This window comes from Gekko japonicus, unplaced genomic scaffold (genome assembly GCF_001447785.1).
Source record: "Gekko japonicus isolate JY-2015 unplaced genomic scaffold, Gekko_japonicus_V1.1 scaffold933, whole genome shotgun sequence".
Classification (NCBI taxonomy): Eukaryota; Metazoa; Chordata; class Lepidosauria; order Squamata; family Gekkonidae; genus Gekko; species Gekko japonicus.
In genome coordinates, this window is record NW_015165264.1 from 239404 (window position 1) to 263137 (window position 23734).

The 23734-nt window shown below is 43.6% G+C and overlaps 1 protein-coding gene across 7 annotated transcripts in view; it reads right to left on the reverse strand.

Annotated features, from left to right (window-relative positions):
• Positions 1 to 780: 780 nt before the first annotated feature.
• Positions 781 to 23734, reverse strand: part of RBFOX2 (RNA binding protein, fox-1 homolog (C. elegans) 2) — a 135241-nt gene continuing 112287 nt past the window's right edge. The window contains exons 7-13 of one of the 7 annotated variants that reach the window (XM_015410201.1): positions 22029 to 22082; positions 21812 to 21904; positions 20530 to 20662; positions 13720 to 13762; positions 5444 to 5532; positions 4429 to 4501; positions 781 to 971 (exon numbers count right to left, since the gene is read on the reverse strand). In XM_015410201.1, coding sequence (XP_015265687.1) covers positions 927 to 971; positions 4429 to 4501; positions 5444 to 5532; positions 13720 to 13762; positions 20530 to 20662; positions 21812 to 21904; positions 22029 to 22082 — 530 coding nt within the window. In that variant the 3' untranslated portion in view covers positions 781 to 926. Of the gene's footprint in view, positions 972 to 4428; positions 4502 to 5443; positions 5533 to 13719; positions 13763 to 16481; positions 16522 to 17765; positions 17885 to 20529; positions 20663 to 21811; positions 21905 to 22028; positions 22083 to 23734 lie in introns of those variants that run through there. The other 6 variants (XM_015410202.1, XM_015410205.1, XM_015410206.1 and 3 more) reach the window with 6 other exon arrangements.

Consider the following 23734-nt stretch of genomic DNA (forward strand, 5'->3'; position numbering starts at 1 on the left):
TACCGGTGTAAGCTTTTTTTGGCCACCGTTCCTCTAACCTGTAGGCTGTGTGCACTTTGCCATCACGCTCCTTGTTAACCGAAGGCAGACCATAGCTCTAACTTCTGCAGTCCCTGTCCCACATCTGCTGCTCCTCCAGGAAAAGAAAAAGAGGGAGGAACATGGGAAGAGAGGAAGACCATAGCAAGTGAAAGAAACTAAGAGCTAGAGCCTCGGTAGTGGACATCAATCACTAAATTTAGGTGCGTGTATAGAAGCAACAGGATCGCAAATTTATTTCAAGTCTTGTCTCCTAAAACCGTTAACAGACAGTCTTTGGGCAGCTCTGGGGAGTCTTGTCACAGAATCCGTAAAATCTTCTGGAACTGCTCCAAGCCCGCGTATGACAGATGGTAATAAAAGGGGGCGGGGAGGAGGATGTTTGCATTTCCAACCAGCGTGCAGGTTCCAGCTGCAGCCAATCAGCACTGCTGTCCGCAGGTAGAGAGAGTCTTCCTCATCCATCACAGGCCTCAGGCACCAGACCCAGGTAACACAAATGTCTGCATGTTCCTGATTTGAGTTCCATGATATTGGTTCCTAATGGTGCTCCTTAGCACTATTTGTCTCTCTTGTGATTGGTAGGATAAGCTACGCATATACAGACATGGAAATGCATTATGTTTACCACAGTTAAAAAAACAACCAAAAAAACCCAAAAATGCACAATCTTTGGAACAAAAGAATTAAAGGCAGAAATTTAAAGGAAAAAAAATACATATTCAAAGAACATAGTGAGGTATAAAAAAGTATTTCTCTTGTTTTTCTCTTTTTTCTTTTGTTTTTCCTCCTCTTCTTGCTATAGAGTTCCTCTACTAGTAAATATTGCAATAGCCAGGCCTCATGAACTGGGGGGCTGTCCCACTTGCAGGGGGGGTCACGTCACTTCAGTAGGGGGCGAACCGGCTGTAGCCGCCTCGATATAAACTTGCCTGCAGAAGTTAATGGAGAGAAGAAAGGAGAGGTTAGAAGACTCTGGAAATGTGTGCCAGATCTGGCACTTGCAAGGAAGACTTCACCTCCAGAACAATCCAAGGATAAAAGAAGCCCTAAAACCTTCTGCCTCCCAAGCCAGCATTTTCTCAAACACCGACCAGATCCATATATATTTTCTACAGTAAGAAGTCCCTCAGATCCTGTGGGCAATGGGTCGAATCCAGCCATTTTTTCCCCACCGCATTGCATCCAGTTCCTCTTCCTTCTACAGCCGCTGTCTCACATGACTTTCACTCGTGCATTCCTGTGAACTCCTGGCAAAGTCTGTTCTGGTAGTCAAAGGGGATCCCCCCCCCCCTTTTCACCGGCAGAAAAGATGGCTTGATCCAACCCAACATATGATACACGTTGCCCCTAACCTAATACACCTACTCTTGTTACTCTTACCAAAAGTTGATATTTATTTTATTTATTTGTATTATTTATTTTTCTTACTTTATAGCCTGTCTTTCTCACTGCAACTCAAGGCGGGTTACACAGTGCAAAACTATGCAGCGAAACAGCACGAGACATTCAGTGAACAATGCAATAGGACTAGGATTACAATTTGTCTTGTGTCCTGCCAGCTGCTCCATTTGCTAGATTTAGGCAGTATGGACCTCCCAGCGCCAGCCTCAAGACTGGTTTCTGTCGGTCTGCCTTTGAGTTAAAGCCAAACCGGAAATTGCCCTTAAGGCATGAGAAGCATCTGCAGGCACACATTCCATTTCAGGGGTGGGGGGGATTAGGAATACTTGAGAGCAGAAGGGAAGGTAGCTGGGTGCCATGGCTCACTTCCCAAATAAACCTCCTGAGAATCAGGGCTATTTTTGGGCAGGAACGCACAGGAACGGAGTTCCGGCTGGCTTCAGAGTTGGCCACACCCACTACAGCCAAAACCTCTGTGTGGGAGGCTACAGAGGGAAGGCCTGGAGAGTGACACCCCCCTGGCGACTCCGAGGCCAGCAGGCCAGGGGGTCCCTGGAAGGATTAAATGCCTCCCCGTGCCTTCCCTGGCCTGTCCAAGGATTGGCTTGCCTGGGCTCCCCGCAGCCGCGGGGGGCCCAGACAAGCCAAGGGAAGGCATGGGGTGTGTGGCCTAATATGCTAATGTGTTTCTGCTGTTGGGTGTGGCCTATTATGCTAATGCGTTCCTGCTGTGCTTTTTCTACAAAAAAAGCCCTGCTGAGAATAGTGTGCTGAGGCAGACATCCAAGTTCAGGGGCACTCTGTGACTTTCCACACCAGGACTGTTTTGTGCTGCTGAAATGATTACTCTTTTGCAGTCCGCTGGTAATGGAACTGGCGTCCCCCATGGCACCTAGCCGTGCTGTATCCCCACTAAAATCTAACAAGGTTCCACCCACACCCTCAAGCTCAGGAGGAAGCACCATTCACTGTAAAGAGAGTGACCTGGTTCCTTCTGGCCACTGTGACAATATTATAACAGCTCTCTTAATTACTAACTTCCTGACCTTGCAATTTCATGGTTTTGTCTGAAGCATTAAAAGCATTTGGGGGAGACGGGACCAGAAACAACCCCTACAGAATCTGGGAATTCAAAAGCACTGAAATAAATTCTTCAAATCCCCCATCCTTCTGATACAGAGAAGGAATGCTCCAGTCAGGTCAACATAAAAAGGCAGCCACTCTAGGATGTACAATTCATGGCATTGGGTGAGAGAAATCTAAACTTTCTTCCCTTGTGGCATGGCTCCAACTGCCTAATTCCCCATCTACTCCCTCACCTGAATGAAATTAAAGAGAAAAGAGAGCTGACCACACCGACCAGTTTGAAAACTCCCTCCCTCTTCCCCTTCTTTCCAGCCCAGAGAAGGAACTCCAAATAATGTATTGCTCTGCTTTGGATTCAGCAGATTCTAGAGGATGGTTTTTTCCCCATCTCCCCTCCACTTTAATGCTCCATTATCCCAAGGTTTTTCCAGCCTGTCAATTTGTGGTTTTCAGTTCCACGGGTATGCAACTGTGTTATAGTGACATGGACGGCGTTTCTTTTTATTTTAAAGAACATTTAAAAATGGCAGTAAATAAACCTGCCCACCTATTCCTCGTGTCAGGTGCACAAACAGAACTTTACTATTGCACATTAGGTGGCTAGCACTGCCAATTCTGTTCAACATGTTAAAAAATTCTGCACAAAAGAAGCCTGATAAGAAGAAAAGAAAAGAACAACAACCTTGTTCTGAAACAGGGTACCAAGGGCACCATCTGATGTTCTCCATTAAAAATGTGTACGTGAATCATGGCAAGCCTGGGCTAAATACAAAGCCTGGATAGGACCTCAATGTACTTTAAGTAAACATTTAGCTTCACTTGCTCAATATGTCACTGTTCATAATAAATGAAGTGATACTGGCAGAGATTAAACTGGTCATGCCTTGATTTAGGCATGCCAACACACGTGCCACGCAGATACAGATATGTTGCATTTAAGGCTCAACTTTGTGCAAGGCAAAAGGAGCCGGTGGACTGACTACCTATGTTCAGATGGTGCCTTACAGTTGGGGATTAAACGGCTACGTTCTGATTTGGTAGACATTTGTGTCTTTGCTGTGGCTGGGTGCTAAAGTGTGCTCCTTGCACATCCTGGATCTCTTTCTGGTTGTTGCCCTTTAAACCTATGTCATGTTTTAAGAACTGACCTGCTCAGTGGCCCCATATTGTGTGAATGCAAAAGCAGCAGCCAGCAGGAGCACAGTCATTTTTGAAAGAAGCCTTTCCAGTGTAACAGAATGCCCTCTCCCCCTGAAGCTTGTGTCACTTGCCTGTGTCTAGAGGCAGGAGAAAATGTTCTTGATCTGCCAGGCTTTTGAGAATATCTCTTGCCCAGGATTGGAGCGTCTGTTCCTGGATACTGTTTGATTTGCTGCTGCTTTTTATTTTCAATTTTGACTACTCTTTGCAGGTATTAATTGATTTCTTATGTTGCAAACTGCTGTGCAAACAGTTGTTGAAAGGCAATATACAAACACAGTAAATAAATGATAGCCCAGAACAGCTTAATTATCTATTACACTTTCACAGGATCCACTTCTGGTTCTGCTCAGTGTTTATTTTTTCATTTCCATTCTCTTCCCTCTAGAAACTGATTTAGCATGTTTGTTAAACGTGGCGGGACTGTATTATATTCATGCACACACACTCCAAGCATCCATTGGGGAGCAATATTATGTTCCTCATTTCTAAAAATTATCCTCACATTTTACCACTCTCAGGTGGCACAGAGGGTAAGATTGAACACCGCCTTATTTTTCTCCTTCCATAACAGTAACGGATATGCCTGACGCTTCATCTGCTTTACAACACATGGAGTTATCCACACAAAATACCACAGGCAAAGACCTCTGGGTAAAACCAAAAGGTTACAGAGGAAAGACAGAGGGTCATACTTACCACAGCACCAACTCCATAGCTAGCGGCAGGGGCAAGGGCGTGGTAAGGGTCTGCTGTGTACACCCTGCCATAGCTGAGGAAAGGAAGGGGAAAAGAAAAAGACAAGTCATGTCACAGGAAGAGAGCGGAGTCACCAAAAGAAAATGGGGCCTTCCACTTCTCCTCCACACCCAAAAAGGCTGTCCGTTTCAAAAGGAAATCCCTGGGTATTCAAAATGGAGAGGTGACAACCTCAAATACTCAGAAATCACAAGTGTTCCCCCCATGACAAAAGTAAATGAAAACCTAGGTTTTAAAAAACAGCACCTTTTTCTTAGCCTGCTGTAAGCATGACACAACTTTTGTTGCAAAAAACCCTGCCTTTTGGTTTTTATAAAAGATTGGTCATGAAACGGTTATGGACTTTAAGAAGGCCCTAAAATCACAAGACTTCCACTACAGTCATGACCATTTTGGTAGAGTGGACTACCAACGTCTGCAGCCCTTAGCAAAGGAAGAAGAACCTGCTGACAAGCATCGCCAGCCTGCCAAAAGGAAGCAGTGTGAGTTGTGCTCCAGCTAAAAGATGCACACATGAGGAGTAAGAGACACAAACAGTGCTTCCATGCAACTGTGACACTACTTTGCTCTAAGTAAAGAAAATCCACCATTCCTTGCGCACAGGTGGCAATTCCAGTGCAGATAAACTAAAACACACCGAAATTTACAATGCCCTTTCCTACCTTCAAGATGTGACAACCACGAAGGGCAGAACCTTACCCAGGGTCAAAGGGTGGAGTTGCCTGTACCCTCTTGGCAAATCGGCAACTGCCCCAACAGACAGACAGCAGAAGTGACAACAGAGAACCATGCACTTCTGGTCTCCTGTTATACACATCTGGTTGCTATGACTGGATGCAAAGCTTTGAAGATTTGTATCTGGAGTGTGCTAGGAAGAAACAGGCTGATGGAAGCACTAAATGGAATAGCACGCTCTTGGCCCCCAGGTTCTCTGGAACGACCACTGCTTACATACCCATCGCTGTAAGCGGCTGCAGCGGCTGCAGCGGCAGTGGCTGCTGTTGCGGTAGCAGGCTGTGCATATCTGTAGGCTGCATATCCACCCTGCGGGAAAGAAGAGAACTGACTTTATAGATACCCGTCCCCTCACCCGAAGTGGAGTCACACACACAAATACAGAGAAGAGATGTTTCAAACTGCATCGATTCCCATGTTGTAACGATCAGGAAAAGCCTCCCCAAACCCATCTATATTTTGCCATTCCCCATCCAAATGGCTTCTGCATGACACAATATATCTGGTAGACAGTTCAATTGGGGGGGGGAGAGAGATGGCTGTGGGTCCTCTATGAAGGAGATTAAATCAGCAAAAGAAAAAAAGAAAGAAGAAGAAAAAAAAAACAGGGAGCAAGTGTTATCCAGTATGTATACATTTTAAAGATAAAGGAATCCAGTTGACCCAAGAACTACCCCAGAGATTTTTTGCTGTACTGCTGTTTTTGAGGGAAGGAAAATTCAAATGTTGAAATCCGGATCCTCAAAAGAGACACAGGCACGACTGCTGACCTGAGCTTGAGCTTGTTGGCTTGTTAACCCCCAATCTTTTGAATTAGCCAGAAAATTCAATGGAAAAAGCAACCAATGACATTATGCCTAATGTAGAACACGAGCTGTTATCGGTCACATTTGCAGTGACGAGAGGAGCAATCCCCCAGTAAGTTATTCTAAGGCGTCTGAGCCCCAACATTTAGTTACAGAGAACTGTGCAGGCTAAAGGCAGTCCTGAAGGGAAGAATTCTTAAAGTGGAAGGGGCTGTTCAAATGCAGTTGTCAAGGGCCAGCCCTAGGGTGCTCTCAATATGAAAATGCCATTCTTTCTCACGGACTCCCAACGGCTGCTCTCTCTTCTTCCCCCACCCCTTTAATCCATTCAGAATATCTTTTGGCCTCTTGGCTATATCCCCCTTTCCATAAATGTTTATACTGGTAGCATTTGGCTGGGGGGTATGCAATGGGATATCGTTGACCTGATACAGTGTCCAAAATTTCCTGCATTGGATTGGATTGGCAATATCTGATACTGTGCAAGGCTTTCCTGATTCTGTTATTTTTTTCTCTCCCAATAAATAACCAGACATATCTGGAATCAGGTTGGGAAGCCTTTTATTGTTCACAGCTGGTCCAGAGCACACTGGCTCTAAGGGGCCATTATTGTAGATGGGAAGACCTGCCCATCTATCTCGCATTCTTTTCAATATCCAGGGTGGCAACTGGACCACTGCAGGCTCCCCCCTCTCTTCCAGCCAGCTGAAGGGACGGGTGGGGAGAGAAACACAGACAGACAGACTCTGCTACCTGTAAGGGAGCAGGAAGCCTGCAGCCAGACCCCAGCCATTGAAAATCGTGCCCCTTTAAGATTAAAGGGCTGGTGCACTGTGGAGCATCTGGGAGTCGGGGCCCTTCCTCTCTTCCTCCCTCCCCAGTCTTGCCGTCTCTGGTGGGGGGGAGGCACTTGCAAATTTATAATTTTGTATGGGAAAGTCAGGAGTGTTGTTCCAATATTTCCAGAATGACTTTCCGGAACTTAACAGTGCTCCTGATAAATTATTAATATTACAATTCCCAACAACTCGACAATCCTATTTTGGGCAACTTCCGGTTCTGAGCCACAGCCTTATGCCTCGGGTCAGCTGTCCTCCTTTGCTTCCTTCCTTGACTTCTATGCCTGAACATCTGCATCCCTTTCCAGTGAACGTCAGGCCTCTCCTCTGATTTAAGTGACCCCCAAAACGTGTGAACACGTGAAACTGTCTTCTACAAAGTCAGACTATTGGTCTTTCAAGGTCTACTCTGACTGGCAGAGGCTCTCCAAGGTCTCAAGAAGGGGTCTTTCACATACTACCTACTACCTGAGTGTTTTAACTGGAGATTTCAGAGACTGAACCTGGGGCTTTCTGCATGCAAAGGAGATGGTTTACCACTTAGTCACAGCCACATCATCTGTATCTTCCACAAAAACGTTTCTGGAGGGCAGGCACTTCAGCTTTTTTCCCTACATTGGCTGTTAACTCCCATTATTTCTTTATCAGTCTCAACTACCATCATCCTGTCTGTCTTTCTTCTGAGACTGAAGGCCTGTCAACAAAGACTGGGTCAAACCTTCATGCCATGCAGCATGCCCCAGTTCTACTGGCACTGTTACCAACACTGAATATCGGCAAGTCTTGCTTAAAGATCAAATTATTAAATATGAAAAGACACAGTTCTGTTCCCCAGCTGGATGCTGGGGAGGGGGAATGGATTTTATACAATATTTATTTCTTGATGGACCCATGGCAATATTCTCCTGGGAATAAAAAATACACTTTTTAAAGGCACTAAAATGTCATAGGCTGAGAGTGTAATCATTGCAAACAGGATGAGGGCTGGCAGTATCACCCTACTCTAATTTCCATGTACCTCGGATGACATAAGACACATAATTTTAAAACAGTACAGCTTTTAAATAATGTGTTAAAATGGTATGGGGAAACCTTTCTCTTCTGAGAGAGAGTAATACTCTAAAGCTCATTCAGACAGTTTATACAGATAAGCCATGATAGTAAATGCTAAGAATTTTGAAACCAAGTTAACACCAAGTAAAAATAACTCGCTGTGCTAAATGGGAAGATAACAACAGGTGCAGTTTCTCAGATCTGCACTATGCCACCAAGCAAGAGCAAGACTAAAATAGGTAAAATGACATGGGAGTGATGCTTGATGAAGATATCTATGAACTCAAAAGCTTAAATCCACTTGCCAACAGCCTATTTATCTTATCTGCATCTCTGGGACCAAAATGGCAATTCCTATTTACTGAACTGAGCCACAAGGCAGTGAAAACGTCTTGGCTCCTCCACTATTTAGTGCCAATACTAAGCTAGTGTACTTTGGATAGGGACAGCTCCAGACAAAAGAGTGCAGAAGTGTTCAAGGTCTAAAAAACAACTTTATCATGGATAAAAACATTTTGTTTATGGTGCATAAACTCATTCAATCCATTGGCAGCTTAAAGGCAGACATCCAGTGATTTGGAATTATCCAAAAATTCTCAGCAACATTTTTGAAGAACCCTGCACATGGAGCAATCCAAGATCAGTATGGAAATAAAATCTTCTTTCCATATCTCTGCTATATGATGGAGAAGCCTGCCATAAGTACTGCAGAACTTTGAGTTTTTGTTGTTGTTGTTCAGTCGCACAGTTGAGTCCGACTCTTCATGACGCCATTGACCTGTCTTCCGTCGTGCTCCGGAGTTTGCTTAATTTCATGTTCGTTGTATTGATAACACTGTCTAACCAGCTCATCCTTTGCCATCCCTTTCTTCTTCTTTGACCTTCAATCTTTCCCAGCATCAGTGTCTTCTCCAGTGAGTGCTCCCTTCTCATTTGGTGGCCAAAGTATTTGAGTATCTGGCCGTCCAGGGAACAGTTAGGGTCTGCTATATGATGGAGACGTCTGCCATAAGTATTGCAGAACTCTGCGTTTACCTGATTAAATAGTAAAACAAGTCCATAGGAAAGAGTTTTCAAAATAATTGGCGCTTGGGAAGGGGTGTTCCCCCTATTTTACATGTGCAATGATTCAGTGGTGTGTAAACATGATTCCAAACAGGCATCATTTCATGCCTCTTACTACAGGGGAATGTTGAACTGCCCCATTGCTTTTACCACCAAACAGTGACAGAAGCACACCATTCTGACCTTCCCATTTTCAGACTTGTGATTTAATTCTGAATTAGTTCCATAGCACTGACTGTCAGGAAGCTACAGAGAGAATTTTACAGCGAAAAAGAAATGAAATTCTATCACAACTTTATATATATGCTGTAATCATCAATATTTTTTTTTAAAAAACAGGCTACAGAACTACAGATAAATGTGATACTCAAGCATGAGCAAATGTACTGCGCATCTTCTGTCCTTGGCAACACTGGCTGCCAAGCTGCTTGCCGCCTGTTCAGTGCATCCCCTTCCCCAAGATATTTTCTACTGATATTTGAGACAAATCAATTTTCAGTATGATTGCGAACATGAAGACAAGATGCAGTTTGAAACTTTAGGAAAAGGCCGCCCCCCGCCCCCCCATTTAATCTCTTTAACTTGCAGTTCTTGTAAAGGAAAGAGGGGACTGGAATCAGGTTGGGAGAAGGGGGAATGGTGTAACATTTATTAATCAAATTAAAAACTAAGCATGCTGACATTTGGAACTTAAAAAAAAAAAAACAACCAGCAAGATCACCACGTTCAGACTCATATTGGCTAGTTCTATCTATCCCAGCATTCTCTTGGGACAGCAGTTTTGCCCTAGGCTCTACCACAAGCTCGGTGAAGTACACAGCCTCAATTACTAGAGCGTGCAGCCACAACGACCTGCTATTACGGAAACAGTCAGTCACCACTGGAGTTAACATTCCAAATCTTAAACAAGTCCCATATAAACCCAAATTAAAGAAAGGAAGGGGGGGAAAAAGGCTCCCACCCTAACCCTGTCCCACACCACAAAATGTTAATAATTATAACAAGCAATGACCCATCTGTTATATCAGAGAAGGGAACAGAGACTCCACTGAGAGATTTAGAGCGAGATGTTAACATTTCTTCAGCTGACTGCACAACAAAACGGAAAAAAAAGGAAAAAATAATTCATTGGAAAAACGAAGTTAAAAATAGCTGATGTGTATTTTCTGGTAAGCATGCACTGATGCAGATGTGAAACTGTTAATAGAAAATAAAGAATGCGTATGTCTGCATGATCACATCCACGTGATGTGAAAAGCCTGCACATTCTTATTATGTATACATTAAATAAAACTACAAGCCAATCATTCAACACATCTCTGACATGCTCCATATTGAAGAGCAAAGAGCATGAACAGGTAATCAGTTGGTCGGACGATGCTTGCTTGAAATGTAGCAGGGCATAATGCAACACAAATAAGAAAAGTTGTATTACATTTCTTATTTCTTTCAAAATCTAGACGATTTTTACAGGTGGACACACAAACACTGGTGCAAGATCCTTCATTTAATTTCTGATATTTTAAGTCTCGGGATCCTCACACAGCTCTCTACCAAGTTATCCAAATTTTCATAGAGCCATTCATGGCACTTTTAATACTTAACCTTGCTTGTTGGCCTAAGCTTTGCTAGAAAAGGGATGTCCTTTAGTTCACTTTATATTCCACCCCACCGCCCCGGTAATATACTTGGACTTTTTGGCAGTCACTCAGATTGTCCTTTAGAAAATTTGATTGTAACTACTGCAAGGCATTTTAGAAGAATTTAAGAGTCTTCCTGTCAACCAGTGCAAAGGAGAGACCATGCCCAGCTTGTTCCATAGTTCTCTGCAGCTGGATGGTAAATGGGCATGCATTTAAAATGATTTAATTCCTAGAAGATGTGTGCCAAATCCTCCAAATTTCAAGTTAAAGGCATTGCCAATTTTTATTTTCCTCTTGAAAACCAATTGGGAAACTGTGAGCATGTGATGACTCTCCCTGCAAGCAAGACAGCCACAAATAGCAGCTGAGCAGCAGTATGTATGTGTGTGAGAGAGGGGAAGAGTACTTAATGGGGATTACATAGCACAGGAAGTGCTGTTCCCTGCATGCCTGCCCACTTTGGGGCTGTCTTTGAAAATTTTCACATCCCTACACCCCTAAGTGCTGCTTTAGCAAGGGGGGGGGGGGCGGAAGGTAGAGACTGGTTTCATTTAGTCTGGAGTTGAGACCTGGTATGTCTCAAGCACTGCTAGGAGCTGTCTTTAATTACCCTTTCCCATCACATGTATCCACGGAAAGCCCTTTTAGACTCGCCGCCAGGTTATACTTTGTCAGTCATATTAACTAGCCAGAGCAATATGGCAGACACACGCTCAACTCAGCCCTACTGCTTTACATAAGGCCACAGAAGACAGGAGTTGACATAAGCTATGAGCTCCGCAACTAAGGGTATGCATGGCATCATATCCTCTGGAAGCTTTTTAAGGTATCCTTAACAAACAGGCTGGGCCTTCAGAATTTCTTTCAATAACATGTAGACCTAACAAAACTATCACACTTGCTTGCAGGTTTTCAACACAGACAGAAGCCATTAAAAGGAGGCTTTTGAATTCAGTTGTGCTTTATTTTTATTTATTTTTTAGCCCTCTGTGTTACCTGCATTTCTAAAGTCATGGCAAGACTAGCAAATGCAGCTTTTACTGTATTCTGTGGAAGATTTTTAAACTGCAAAACCATCTCTTGTTGACATGAGAATCAGGGCTAAATCACATATATGATTCAAATAAGAAGAAGAAGAGGAAGAGATTGGATTTATATCCCGCCCTTCACTACCAAAGGAGTCTCAGAGCGGCTTACAAACTCCTTTCCCTTCCCCTCCCCACAACAGACACCCTGTGAGGTAGGTGGGGCTGAGAGAGCTCTGACAGAAACTGCTCTTTTTCAAGAACAGCTGTGCCAGAACTATGGCTTGCCCAAGGCCATCCAGCAGGTGCAAGTGGAGAGTGGGGAATCAAACCCGGTTCTCCCAGATTAGAGTCTGCGCACTTAACCACTACACCAAACTGGTTTTAATTATTTTTAAAAACGTTATAACAAACCTATGACCATTCTTGCAGCTTCCACCCTCATAACTATTACAGCTGCAGAGCTCCAGAGATGTTTATACCCCCATCTGCCTGATACTGTAGCCCACCCACCACCAGTCCAGTATCAGTCTTCAGTGTTCACAGCACACCTTTCCACCCAATCCACTGAGGGAACAATAGGGTTTCAACACCTGCCACCCTCATTCCTGTCTCTCTTAAACAGTTGTTCCAAGGATCTGAAATAACAGAGCACCATCATCTGGAAGGTTCCCCTTGGCTACCTGGCATTGGCTACAGGCTCACTGCAATGTCAGGGGCCTAGTTCATGGAATCATGACCGTTCCTGAATATTTCCTTGAGTGGAGAAATGTACAGCGTAAACTCAAGGTCATCTATATTTGTCTTTGTCAGCAGCAATTCCTATGATCCTAGCAGCTGGGAACAATGCCACTGCAATCACAGGAATGGCTGCTGAGCATATCTGTGGTCTGCCAGTATGCAACACATAAAGGTGAGAACTGCTCACAGGGAGAGAAATGTCTTGTGAACCAACCCAAAGAATGCACGGCTGCCGCACTTTAACTCTCTTGGGAGTCACTTTGTTTGCAAGGTTTCACAGTCATCAGGAAACGCATTTACAGTCTTGAAGCTTCCTGAAACAAAGCTTCAGGTGGGGTAGCCATGTTGGCTTGCAGTAGAACAGGCAGATTTGAGTCCAGTCGCACCTTAAAGACTAACAGGTTTTTCCAGGGTATAAGCTTCTGAGAGTCAGAGCTCCCCTCGGTCAGATGTGAGTAGGAATAGAAATCCCTGAGCCCTGATATCCCAGTCAGAAGGTGGAAGGGGTGCCTTCATCGCAACACTCTTCCAACCTTCTGACTGGGCTATATGAGGGCTGAGGGATCTCCATTCTTACTTGTATCTGATGAAGGGAGCTTTGATTCTTGAAAGCTTCTACCCTGGAAATCTTGTTGGTCTTCAAAGTGCTACTGGACTTGAATCTGAAAAAAAGAGAGAGAGCCATCATGTCCATAACCTGACAATAGTGCTCTGTGACACAATCCAAATGTGCAAAACTAAGTGGCCAAAGACAACCACAAGAGGCACTTAGGCACAGATGTTGCTGAAATTCTGCATCTTGCCTCTATGGTACAATCAGGACACAGCTTGAATGAAAACCTGTCGGGTCGATTTTTGTGGTGATTTTTTTTTTAGTGGAAGTGTCTGCTCTCAAACATCTGTACAACGGGTGATGAAAGAAGGCAGACTGGGCTGTAATCAGTCCCAAGCATCCTTGCAAGATGGTCAGCAGGCGAGCCTTGTATAAACCATGGGTAAAAGAGAAAAGGGCAAGTGCTTCTGCTGTTCTGGCTGCTGTTAGGTGGCAATGCAAGGCATTTGGCCGACTGCTAGCCCTTCTATTTAGGTTTAGGAAAGCCATCTACCTGTTACGAAAGGGGGATTTGTGCAACACTGAGAGACACAGTTTTGATCACATGCTCACAAATATACACTGTCCTTTTAATATTTTTTTTTAACCACAAAAAAAGACTCTGTTCCCATCTCTAATTTGGCGCTGGAATGGTTAGTATTAATTCAAGGGTTTCTTTTTTCACTGCAATCCACAATCTGATTGGTTGGCAGGTCACACTGGCACTCCTACCTGAGGTATTTTAGCGCTAATGATTGGTTCCTGTAAGACTATTCTATAACAGAACACAGGAAGAGCAGTTCAAAAACACAGCTGTGGAAGGAAACAATCACACAAAGAGCCCACCAAAGGGCATACCAGCCTTTTCTTTCCAGAGGATGCAAGCACGCTTTTCATAGTTTTAAGTTTGATCTTTTAAGATGGCTGTTCTTGGCAAAGTAAAATCCATACTAACAGAAGCTGTTACTTCCCATACCTTCTGCACCCTGGGGCTAACTACCTGAATTTTTAATGCCAGACAGCAATAAATCTTGCTGGGACTGCCTTTATTATGAAAATAAAGCAGCTGGGTAGGGGTGAGATGAAGACAGGAAAGAGGAAAGTAAAACACACAGTGAGATAAAGCTTGAAACCGCTGCAATCTCCCCTACTTGCCCTATCCTACCCTCGGATTACCCTCCTCCTCGCTCCAGTTAATTCCTGCTAGTATGTAAGACACCCTGAACACGGCTTCCTTGTCCCCAGAGTCTAGGGAAGTTTCCTCTATTACCCTTCTCATACAGTTATACCAGCCGGACACTCCTTCTATTCACTTCAGGAAAGCAAATTATCTCACAAATGCACACAGTAATTTCTTACAAGGAGACAGACCCTATTTTATTCATGCCAATTAAAGACAGCAAAAAGTGGTGTTGTTTAGAAGTCATGACTGAGATGTAGCCACACACTTCAGTTCAGCTCTGAGAACTCTGGCAATGGAAAGGAATGGGAAAAGCTTGGTTAATCTACCTTGAGAGCCTTCCGTTTACTGCAGTTCTGTTCTCCTCACCACCCAACAAGCCCTAAAGATGGCAACCTAAATAGTTTACAGCCAAATAGCCAATCAGCGTCATGTCAGCCATTTCAGACTTAAGATACATTAAAAACACCAAAGGTGTTATGCGGCTTAAGGAGGTGTGAAGGGTCTAACACAGTACTAAAATCGCTGTCTGTCACAGGCGACTCCCTTCAGCGCGGGCAGAAAACACATACGGAGAAGCCTTTCAACAAGAGTGAGGATATTACCTCACCTGACATCTCTCCTCGTCATTCATGCCCCTGGCTGTGCCGGGGATGATACTCGGCAAAGGATGTCCTCCCTTTTCTTGTCTCCTCACTGCATGACTGGTACCCAGCTGCCTCCTCTGCATGTGACAGCAATTTAGGACTGCTGGGGGAACACCTAGCATCATTCTTTTGCATTCTTACACAAACTGCGTTAACAGAATCTGGCCAAGGTAGAAAACTGTTGTATACAAAGACCAAGAAATAAGCGATGATTGCAGGGAGCTTAAAGAGGTTAACAGTCAGGCATCTGGATTTTCAGAATGCCTCCCAATAGCTGCAGCTAGCCTGAAATTGCCTTTTATGAAGCATGAGGACTGATCTGTAAAGAGCAGAGGCAAGCCAAGGCTGCCCCATCCGTTATCGAGGGATGAATATCAACAAAGCACATGCTGTTTAAAAAAATGAATGGGAAGAGATTTTGTGGAGCAGTGATGGACGCGCTGAATTTGCCTTTCCTAACTAATAATAGGGTCAGTTGGCCTCTGCCACATCACGGCTGCACTCCCACTGCCACTAGGAGGACCAACACAGCCCACTCGGTCCTGTCAGTCCGCTGAAAATTTATATTGCCAGCTGATACATGGGGAAGCATTTTAAACTCTTTATTTAAAAAAGAGATGGAAAGAATATGCTATGTCTTGTGAGTTACACCCTCTTAGAACTTTTGTCTTTGAGGCACATGTGTGTGCACCAGACTCAAAGTCTCAGAAATTCTGTGCACAGCTGGCTGCTAAAGTCACTACAATCCACAATGAAATATCCCATTCCGTTAACAAGAAGTTGAAAAATTTACAATGGGATGATGACTGCTTATCCAATACTTCTACTTAGAGGAAAACAAACTAAGGGACAAAGAAATGTACTGCTGTACTTAAGGGAATGAAATAGCAAGATCTTATTATGGCTAGTTGAAGGAAGGTGGCATGGTATAGCCCGGTCTCGTCAGATCTTGGAAGCTAAGGAAGGTTGTTTCTTGGATGGGAGAAATCAAGGAAGACTCTGCAGAGGAAGGCAATGGTAAACGACCTCTGCTTCTCACTTGTCTTGAAAGCCCACTGCTGAAGTAGCCATACACTGGCTGTCACTTGACGGCACTTCACACACACACACACACACACACACACACACGCGCGCCTAGTTACCCCAATACTATTAGCAGTCAAATGCAAATGACTGGCATTCACACTTCTAGAGAACCCTAAATTCTCCTAGCATACATCTCCTTACATAAACTCGAGTTTGCGAAGGATCCCAAGACAGAGAGCGGGAAAGGGTGAAGGAAAGAAAAGATTTGAGGTGAAACCAATCTTGTTATTTTTTGGACTCCAATTACGCAAATGAGAGAAGCACTGATAAAAATTTTAATTTGCTAATCGTCTCTCAGGTTGATTAGTAGTATACTATGCATGTACAAAGAGAACACCTAGTAAACTGACCCTGGCAATGGTCAGGAAACTCAGGAGTCTTGCACCCAGGGGCAAGTGCAATGACAGAGAAACATGCTTGCATTCTTAAATATATATGAATGTATATATCCACAAGGAAGAAGAAAAATCAAAAGTAAATTATAATTACAAACCAAAACCAAATCAAAAACATCAATTAAAAAAAAAAAGGCTGGCTTGTTGGGGGTTGGGGGATGAGAAGGCTCCGGTGTGTGTACTTACATAGAGGTCAGCACCGTAAAATCCGTCCTGGTAAACCACACTGCAGAAAATCCACACAAAAAACAAAAAAAACAACAAAACAAAACAAAAAGAACAGAAAACACATTCCGGTTATTGAGGACGGCAGCATGCACATGCATTTTACACAGGCAGGTGATGTATGAATCCATAACCTGGGCTTTCGGGCAGGAGCAAAAAATCAGCAAGAGATTGTGTGTGCGCACGCACGCTAAAACAGCTCCATGTCATCTTCCATGGCATGCAGGCGGGCAGGGCAGAAGGGAAGACAGTATGCAAAGGGGTGGGGGGAGGCTGGGGAAGAGAACAACCTTTATAATCATACAGTAGAGGAAAACAAAATAATAAAAGGACCCAGTGCCCTGAAGAAGAGAAACATGACTTGAGAAACCTCAATGCTAGTTGTTAACCTGGAAAATATTTACTTATAACCCACTAAACACATGGACAAACTGGCTTCGTGTAATGGGCTTCAAGGAGAACAAAACAAGTTCTTTAGGAGGAGTTCATCAAGGGCTGGAATCCACCTAGGTCAGAAACATACCAAGAGTTGTGTATAATTACGCATCTTGCAGCCTTGTGCGATCGTTTCTAATATCCATACATCACCTGCTTTTTTTTTTTTTACCCTGTACATTAGACATGCGATAAGAGTTGGCTGATCACACAAGCATGCAAAGTATTATTATTCGTCATCTTATGCAACACCTCAGGAGGAAAAAACACCCCAAGACAATCAACTCTGATAAACACAGAGAAATGTAATGAAAAAAGAAATACCCACAATGCATTGCTTTCACAAGCAGAGATCATGAGCTAAAAACAGAGTTAGGTGATTGATCCAAGATCCCAAGTATTTAAAGGTGAAGTTGGGGTGGGGGAGGGGGGAGAGATCCCTGATAGTAACGACACATTCCACAGCAGAGAGCAGCAATGTTTAGATGGGCTTGGGTTCTCTTTTGAATCTAACAGCCAATTAGTATCTCCAAGCACTTCCAGAAGCAAAAAAACCCCCCAATATTCAGAAAATCCAGCACTTATGAGAACATTTCATAGTGTAAAGCAGTTTGCTTTGGAAGAGGTCCAGGGGAGAATAAGGAAGGAAGAGAGGGTTTTCCACAGCCCTGGTTATAAACACATGCTTGAGCATTGCACAGCTTTGTCCCTGGCTTTATTTCCCTTTATAGCTATATGCTAAAATCACTCATGTTAAAAAGCATTAGTTCCCCATATCTGAGACCCTTCTATGCATGGTATCTGGCTTACCAGTTAGCGTTATCACAGGCTAGGAGGAAGGAGGCAGTATTACTTCTAATTTTTTCCATATGCCAACTGGAGAGCAAAATGATGCCAAGATTCTCCCACTCTGATCAGAACACACCCACCTATAGGAAGTTACAAACAACAAGGCCACGATATCTCGGCTATAAGTCTGCCTTACAATTACCAAGGTTCTACAGTGATGCAAACTAGCACAGAGTTTAAGTGTTAAGATGGTGATCAGGCTCCAAATGGTCACAATCCAGAGCTGCACTCATTTTCAACAACTTACGAGTACAGCTGATGTGGATAAATCAGTTCAAAAGCACTTTCTTTCAAAGAGGTAGGTCATATGCTAACTAAAATATGTCATTTAAAAAAAACCCCAGAGGTTTATCTTTTATTGCTGGCTTGGATTTATTAGGTCCAATCTATGAACACAGTACGTGTTTGACAATGTCAGAAGCCTTCATATGCACAGGGTTAAACTGCAGTACCTTGTAACTTAACTAAATCTCTCTTACACCTCTCTCTCAGAGCATACCAGCGGAAACTCATTTTGCCTTGAAAAAATACCTTCCGGAGGTCCTTTATGTTAATGACATCTTGTAACAATGAGTTCCACAGACTAGGGTACTCTGATAAAGTGCCCACCGACATGTTTCAAGCCTGCTTGAATATACCATTTTCAACAATTTACCATTTGATAAAATAATCCAATTTGTGTGATATTTATGCCAAAAGTCTAAGGGGAAGAAATGATGCACTTCCCAGTGACAAATGTTTATATTCCTTCAAAAATGTGAGACTTGTTTTACCTGCAAACCTGATTTTTCCTCTTGCTATATACACATTGTACCACAATAAATACTCTGATCTATTTAATCACCAGGAAACCAATTTCATCTAAATTGAGTGGTGCAGGGTCCCTTGACCCTAGGTAAAAAAACAATACAACAATTTACACAATTAATCTGTACAGTTCTGACTAAACTAAGGCAGAGAAGATAATCTTCTGCTGTCTTTTCTCCACTATGGGGCAACTTTAAAGTATAAAATTTTCTTATGAGATACTTCTATGTGACAGCTTTACCTTTATACAGCTGAGCTGGATTTTAGTAGTCAAAATGTAATTTTAAGGAATTTACAAATATGTTTTTCCAGTGCACTATTAGTGGCACCCTTTTTTCTAGGAATACTCCAGCCGTTACTATCAGGGATAACAACAAAAATGTTCCTAAACTTTCTTTTTATCTTTACCAAGCATTGGTACTCAGACAGGAATCAGTGAACAAGGATGCCTTGGAAAGATGAGAAACTTCAGTGGATTGTTACATCCATGTGGGGGTTCTGGGTGGATCGAGGAGGACATTCCAAGCAGGTAAGTGAACAGTGTTTTGTTTAATACTTGTTTTAAACTCTGGGTGCAGAAATCCCATCTTGATTCAGGTGTTCCAAACTGAACTATCCTCTCCCAGGACATTCTAGTATGTCATTGTGAAATTTCAAACGACATGGCATATGGTCCTAGTCAGAAGGGAAAATGAGAATCAGGATTCAGTTTGCCCTCCATTAAGAGCTCTTGCTCAAGTTTCCTCTGACAAGGATTTGAATTTAGGGAAGAAACATGAAGTCAGGTAGTATCCTCGGATGCAAAGCAAGAACAAAAACTTCTCGGCTATTGGTACCCTTTCAAAGTTAAAAATGTGCACGGCACGCAGCACGGCAGGAGCCCGTGGGGACGCATAGCCGGAAGCTGCGCCCCGAAGCAGCTGCGCGCCGGAAGAGGAAAGTCATCAGAGCCTGCCTGGAGATGGTCGCCAGTCATCCAGATCGTCAGAGGCCCGCCGGAGAGAAGGAATACGTGCCGCACATGGGTGCTGCTAGGTAATCCCCTCCCCGTGGAAAATTGTGGCCCTAGCTAGGTAATTAACTACATAAAAGTAGTTCACTGTAAACCGCTCTGAGACCCAGTAGGGGTCATGAGCGGTATAGAAATTGGAAATATAAATAAACAAACAAACAAACAAACAAACAGAAAAAGCCGCCCTGAGCCTGCTTTGGCGGGGAGGGCAGGGTATAAATTGAACAAATAAATAGCTACAAACCAATTTCCGTGTCATGGAAATAATCAAAATCTAAGCAAGATGAAATATTAATATATACTTTCTCTGTGAGTGTATTAAAGCACGCTAGAAAGGCTGCTTCTTTGATCTTTACCTCCAAACCAGATTTGGTTAATCTTTGTTTTAACCCATTTCAAAACATCTCCAACCAAGAAAGCAAATCCATTGTGGGTAACTGACTCCCCTGTGTCCCACTCCCAAGGCAGTGCATCAAGCAACACTCGCCACTTCTGCATTAGGGAATCACCCTGGACTTCAGAGAGCAGAAGCCGCCTCACTCCACAGACTCTACACCCTTTCCGTGGCTCTCTTAGTGGTATTACTTGCTACTGTACCAAAGCCAGATGATATCTGTGCAGCAAAACTGCTACCATATGCTATGAAAAATGGGCACACAGATTTAAAACAGCTGCCTTTTTTACTGATGTGCCCCCAAATCCTTGAGGGGCGGGGGGAGAAAAACATTTTCAAGTCACATGTCGGATTTTTCGACTGGCTCTTTCAGATGCGACTGGGTGCAGAGTGTTCTGGTGTTGGCATATCCTGACTCTCTCCATCCATCACGTCTCTACCTTTTATCTTTATATCAATCAGCTAACTGCCAGACAGGGCAGAGCTCTGCCATTCGGGCTTTCGACTCTTACCCTGGGTAAGCTGGGATGGCTGTCGGAGGTACTGCCCGCACTGCACCATACACTGTTCGTCCTCGACCCCTCAGATGAGCTCCCCTGAAAGCGGCGGCTGTAGTGGCTGCAGTTGGGTAAGGGAAGCCGGGAACTGTGAAGACAGACAGACAAGGGAAAATATGAGAGGGATCGCTGCAACTGCCCAGTTCACAAAAAGTAATCTAGAACGATATGCAACTCCAGAGCTGTGGGATGTTCCGCATCAGTCCTGCAAAGGAGCATGCTTAGAGCCTTGATGACATCACATACCTCTTGCTACACCATGGCCCCGAGGGGAGGTAGGGTTGCAGAGAGGCCTGGCATGCAAGGGGTTAAATGCTGAGTCATGCCTCATTCATCACAAACTGCAAACAGTCTCCCCCCCCCCCCTTCTTCCTCCATCCCAGTTTGATAATGCCATGCAGTCTGGTTAGAAAGAGTCCGAGAAGCACGGAGAGTTGCTACTAAATAAAGGCAGGTGACTCTTCCATATTGGGGTGTGTTTGTGTGTGTGTGTGTGTGTGTGGACGGGCTTTGTCACGAGCCCCTTAAACTGGTCAGCTGGCAACAGGTAAAGACTTTTTTGTCTCCCTTTTCACCACCTACTCCTTCCCATCTATCTTTTATTTAAACTCAGAAAAAGGTTTGAAACCCCCTAGAAAGGCAACCAAAATTAATCCTAAAGTGCCAGTTTACCAAGAGCCCACCTTCTGGCATTCGGTGACCATTAAGTGGTTTCACTGTATATTGGGCCCTGTTTTATTACACTTCATGCTGGAGTAAACTGGCTCAGGGCAAAACAATGTCCAAATCTCAGAAGGCAGCTGGCAACACAATGCAATAACAGATAACCCAGAAGGCGCCAGTCATTCACAAGGCTCAACCTCCAACCCAAGGTGCTTCCAGGCGCATGCCACAAGGGGGCCTGCAGTGGACTCTCGGTTTAGTAGCTTGAATAATATGTACTTCAGAGTGCAGCCTGTTTCATTTACTTAGTCCTGAAGCTAAGGCCTTCCATGTGCATCCTCCCTTATGGATTTATATTCTTATCGGCTGGGCAAGCCCCAGCCATAAGCAAGCATGCAAATACTCTTCGCATTGGAAAGGGGGTTATTTGGCCACAGCCCAGAGAAGTGGCCGTGTCATTCTACCAAGGCCCATCCTTTTAAGTACATATTATACAGACTGAAAAGAAGAGGGCTAACAGATCACTGTTTACTCAAGCACAGTAACAATACAGGGGCCAATAGGGGCTACTTACTGATTAAAGGAATGTAAGTGTTAATACCCCCCCTTCCTGACAGGGGCACTGCAGCGTCATTGCCCAGCGAGACATCTGCTTGAAAACTGGATGCTAATTTAGTTTTAAAAAGAATAAAAAATGTAAAAAGGTTATAAAGAAACAGCAGATTGAGAACACAAACAAACACCACTGCAGTTAAATGGCAGAAACAGAAGCGATCCACATTAAGTTCTACCTGCGTATAATTCAGGGCCGTACACTGCTCCAACCACAGGGCTTAGCTTCCATCCTAAAACGAGAAAGACAGGAGTGAGCACCAAAGTCAATACCGGGGAAAGAGCAAGCAGTTTAGTGTGTACAGCAGCATCTCTTTGTCTCGGTTCCATGCAGATTGTTTCTGTTTATAAGGTTCTATGTTCTCCTGCTCTCTCATGTTCAGGATATGGTGGAATGAAGGAACAGAATAACAACTGATTATTATCCTGATTAAAATCAAACCAACCAACCCACTCCTATATCTGTTACTTCCAACTCTGCTCTTCTCCCCAACAGGCACCCAAAGTAGCTTACAATGCAGTTCTTCCCTCCGTCATCTTACCCTGTGAAGTAGGTTAGACTTAGAGTGTGTGACTGGTCCAAGGTCACCCAGCAAGCTTCCATGGTGGAGTGGGGATTCAAATCTGGATCATCCAGATCCTTGTGCAATACTCTAACCACTGCACCATGTGCGTTTTATTATTTCAGAAGGAAACAAATCAACAATCTTATGTCATGTCTAAAACTACTACTGTGATATCTATCACTGTAAGAACTTGAAAGTTATGAAACTGGTGCTTGAGACCTTTTGAGCACATGACAGGGAGATGTCCCTCTCAGACTGACAGCATTTGGTAATAACTAGACATAGGAACAAGAGTGAAAGCCTGTCATATGAGACCTCACTTACTATACACAGTTGCATGAGGGGCATTCTGATTAAATTATTAGGGAAACGGTATCTGATCCATTCCCTATCCACTTGTCTTCCAAAACAACGAGATAGATATTAACGGTGGCACATCCCTCCTACTATTCTACAAATGGTCTAGGTTTCTGAACTGGTCTAATGCAACTCCTTATATTAACCAAGACAAACCCTATTTCAAAAGAGTGTATCTAACAATATAACTGGAGTTGTAAAAAAGCTATGCACTGATCAGGTTTAAATGGGCTGATAAGAGCCTCTGTTGCTACCTCTCAAAGAGGCCAGCTGTGCTTATTGAAAGTTTACAGAAAGCTGGAATGCAATCGTGCTGATAAGCAAGTTAAAAAGCCCAAAATGCACAAATACATTTCTAAGAAACGATTACATATTCTGTCCTACACTTCATCTTGAAAGGGTGAAAATGTTTCTTGTGCCTTTGTGGGATTGCCTGAAAAAGGTGTTTGCAATATAATTAAAAAATATTTAACGTGAAACAGAATCATAAACAAAAATGCCACAAAACCTGACACAAATGAGTTGGTGGCCTAGCAAAGAATGAGATCTGTGAGTCTTATCTGCAGAACACACACAAAAGTGGGGATATGACTGTCTACTGCTCGAGACAAAAGTGCTAGATTAGATGGAACATCATAGGATTTCCAGAGGTCAGGTAGGAAGCCTTAATACCCTTCATTGCCACTTGCTGCTCCACATGAGAAGCTGTAACTCAATGCCAGGGAACATTTATGGCCCAATCTCAATCTACTTTCATATCCAATTAGTAGCAGTGCTGGCAAACACCTTTGCCAAATATCCAGGGAACCTGATGCGAAACCAAATGGATATTGCTATGCTAGATGACCAATAAATTACTCAGAATAAAGTGAATCTTTGTACATCCTTTTGAGGAGGAGCCCCAGCTCAGTGTTAAGAGGGTATGATTCTGTGTCCTATTCTTGGCTTCTCTGACTAAAGGA